The following is a 2,987-nucleotide window of genomic DNA, read 5'->3' as shown; positions in this document are numbered from 1 at the left end:
AGAGCTTGAGGCGAGACATTTGGAAACAAGCCACAGCTGACCCTCTCGACCGCAGCCTTCAATACCGAACTGCCTCGTCGTTCTCCTCCTCAAACCCGGCTTCTTGACGTGGCCACTTGACCACGACTGCTGATACCACTCAACATGTCTAACGATCACATGTCCTCGAGTGACGATGGTACGTCTACATTTGGTATCCCTCTCTTACTCTTGCAGGTACAAGTCAAACTAACAACTATCCCCGCAGTCATCGTCAGCCTCAGTTTCCCGATCTCCGATAATACTTATCCTGAGCGTCGCATCACACTCAACGCGGCCAGGCCTTCCATCCCAGTTGGCCGTACCAGCAAGAGAGTGGCCAACCTATCTGCTGCCCTTGACAACGCCTGGCTTGAAAGCCCCGTGATAAGCCGCGAGCATGCCGAGATCTTTCTCGTTCCAGACCCAAAGAAGGTACGAAATCTATGACCGTCTATCTTGCGCTGGCAGGCGTCCTCAAGCTCTAGAACCATGTCCATGATATCAAATGCTGACCGTACCAGGCTGTCTACATCAAGGATCGTCACTCGAGACACGGTACTTTCGTTAACAAAGACCGCGTCTATCCCGATACCCCTGTCCAACTTCACCAAGGTGATTTCGTCAGATTTGGTATCGATATACAACGTGACCAAGGTCTCTATCCCCCGCCCTCTGCTTCCATCGACATTCAGTTCGTCAATGGAGCGGATCACAACACCACAGGCACTCATACCCCTGTTGATCGCTCAGTCGGTTACCGCGTTCCTGAGACTTCTGACGACAGTGATGGCTTTGACAGCGACGATTGTGACGATGAGGACCGCAACGCGGTACACAGCGCCGTCGCAAACCTTCGAGCTGCCGGAGAGCAACGGGCACCGAAGCAGGACACTGCTGTCATCCCTCCAACAACTCCTGCAGTAACGCCTGGCGCTGTGCCGTCCAAAACCAGCATCAGCGCCGAAATCATCGACCTTGACCATTACGAGCCTAAGGGTGAAACTGTCATCGATCTGACGAGAGCCTCCAATTCAGAGCATTGGCCCACGGTCTCTAAACCAGCTCCTTGCGCTGGCGCTGTCACTGAAGTTCTTGACCTTGATTGTGACGACGAGGGCAAAGAAAATGCGCATCTTCCTATGGAACCAGAGCCAGCTCATCCGGTCGATCACTCCCACCAACCTATCCGTTTTGACACGAGCGATTCGGAACAAGAGTCGTCAAATGATGATACTCAACTCGATGGTGCTCCTTTGGGGGGCGTGGAGCAGCTCAGTGATTGCCGGCACTGAGCACACCGTAGACGAGGACGAGGACGAGGACGACTTTGAGGCCGAGTCGAGTGATTCGATCAGCAGCGAGGATGAATCCATATCGGAAATCGATGAGTATGAAGATAATTACGAAGAAGCATCCATTGCCATGGAAGATGTCACCAAAACGCAAAGCCCATTAACGCCAGGCTGGGGTCACTACCCAGAACCATCACGATCAGTTGAGGAATACAATGAAGTTGGATTCCTTCCTGCAATCGAGTCCGAGAAACCGCAAGGTATTTCATGCCCCTCTTATGTTTTAACAGCTAGAAGGCCTCTGACATGCTCCTCATCAGTTCCTACATCGCCGCCAGAACAGCAGTGGATGCTTCCACCCTTGCAACAAGTCCTGGGCTCCAACGGGATGAGCATGTCCACCATGCCAACCATGATTCTTGCGGCCCCCCAACGTACAATCTTTGTTTCGGCTTCTGCCACAAATCCTCAAAGCATTGACAAGTCACGTAAACTCCCGCCCTGGCGAGAGGCAGCTGTCAACCTACAGCCGGAACGCCGGGGCCAGTCATTCAGCACTTGGCGGTCCGAGAACGAAGACTTCCTTCAGGCGCGAGAGTCGAACAAGCAAGAGCTTTGTCGACGCCTATCGGTCTCCAAGACAGAGCTGCCCGAACCGAGTACGACTCTTCTGTCGACGCCAACAACAGAGCCTGCTTTGTCGGGTAATCCCAAGTCTGAGAACGAATCGACGGCTGCATGCGAGCCTGTAACACCAACAGACGAAACCAAGGACTCTCTCGATCTTGCACCATGTTCTAGAAATTTGACGGCGCAGCCATCTCCACCCGCTGAAGCCATGTGGATTGATTCCGGCGACAGGTTCCTCACTGGCCCCCCAAATGATCCCATCATCGCCGACGCTCGCACTAGTCCTGAGCTGGATATGACTAGCGCTTGGTCTTTCAACCAAAGCAAAATGGCTGCAGCTACGACGGAGCCCGACAGCAACATACAAGCTTCAGATACTGTGGTTGAGTCGCAAGTCATCAGTGCACCTGTCAAAATTAGCGAGCAGCTGCGATCTCGGACCTCTGCGAAGCGCAAGGCTTCTGACATTTCGTGTGTTGTGCTCGGAGAGGAGGCGGTGGAGGCGGCTCTCAACGATGCCACCAATGGTGATGAGCTTGCAGCCAGAGCGCCTTCTGCGTCTCTGAGCAGTGGTGACCCAACAGCCTCAGCTTCCTCAGAGACAACAAAGTCCAAGCAAAGGTGCAGCTTTGGTGTACACGAGCATGACTGTGACCGCCCGTCCAAGCGATTTAGACGCATCGCTGAGGCAGCAAGTCTTGTCGCCCTTGGCGGCGCAGCTGCAGGCGTGGCATTTATTACCACACTCATCGCAACGGCTCCTGCCCTTTGAAGGGCGTCGAGGCTTTCGGAGCTATGCATTCTTCTTGCTTTCGCTGTTGGTCAGGAACTTCTCCAACATCCAGGATGGTTCATGTTAAGGGAAGGGTCTCGTCTGATTTGTGGCAGGCGTTCAGAGGGAATGGTGCGTTTGCTTTTTAGTCTTGACTTTTCCAGGAAGGCTGGCTTTGGAGACGCAATAATGACTTGGTGGGTCAGACGTCTTTCATTCTTCTTAGCTCACTCTAGGGAAGGTAGTCGACAGTGAATCAGGATTTCTCCACG

At 53.4% G+C, this 2,987-nt stretch overlaps 1 protein-coding gene across 1 annotated transcript; it reads left to right on the top strand.

Moving 5' to 3' along the window:
- Window positions 1-144: 144 nt before the first annotated feature.
- On the top strand, window positions 145-2,987 carry VDAG_00291 (uncharacterized protein; the record flags this gene model as incomplete). Its single annotated transcript, XM_009651668.1, has 5 exons — window positions 145-178; window positions 248-453; window positions 543-1,266; window positions 1,325-1,573; window positions 1,634-2,987. The coding sequence occupies 5 exons, from the start codon at window positions 145-147 to the stop codon at window positions 2,713-2,715; spliced, it is 2,295 nt and encodes a 764-aa protein (XP_009649963.1). The 3' UTR covers window positions 2,716-2,987.

This window comes from Verticillium dahliae, genomic scaffold (genome assembly GCF_000150675.1).
Source record: "Verticillium dahliae VdLs.17 supercont1.1 genomic scaffold, whole genome shotgun sequence".
NCBI classification, from domain to species: domain Eukaryota; kingdom Fungi; phylum Ascomycota; class Sordariomycetes; order Glomerellales; family Plectosphaerellaceae; genus Verticillium; species Verticillium dahliae.
The sequence above is the reverse complement of the archived record's forward strand: the minus strand, read 5'-3'. Positions and strand labels throughout refer to the sequence as shown.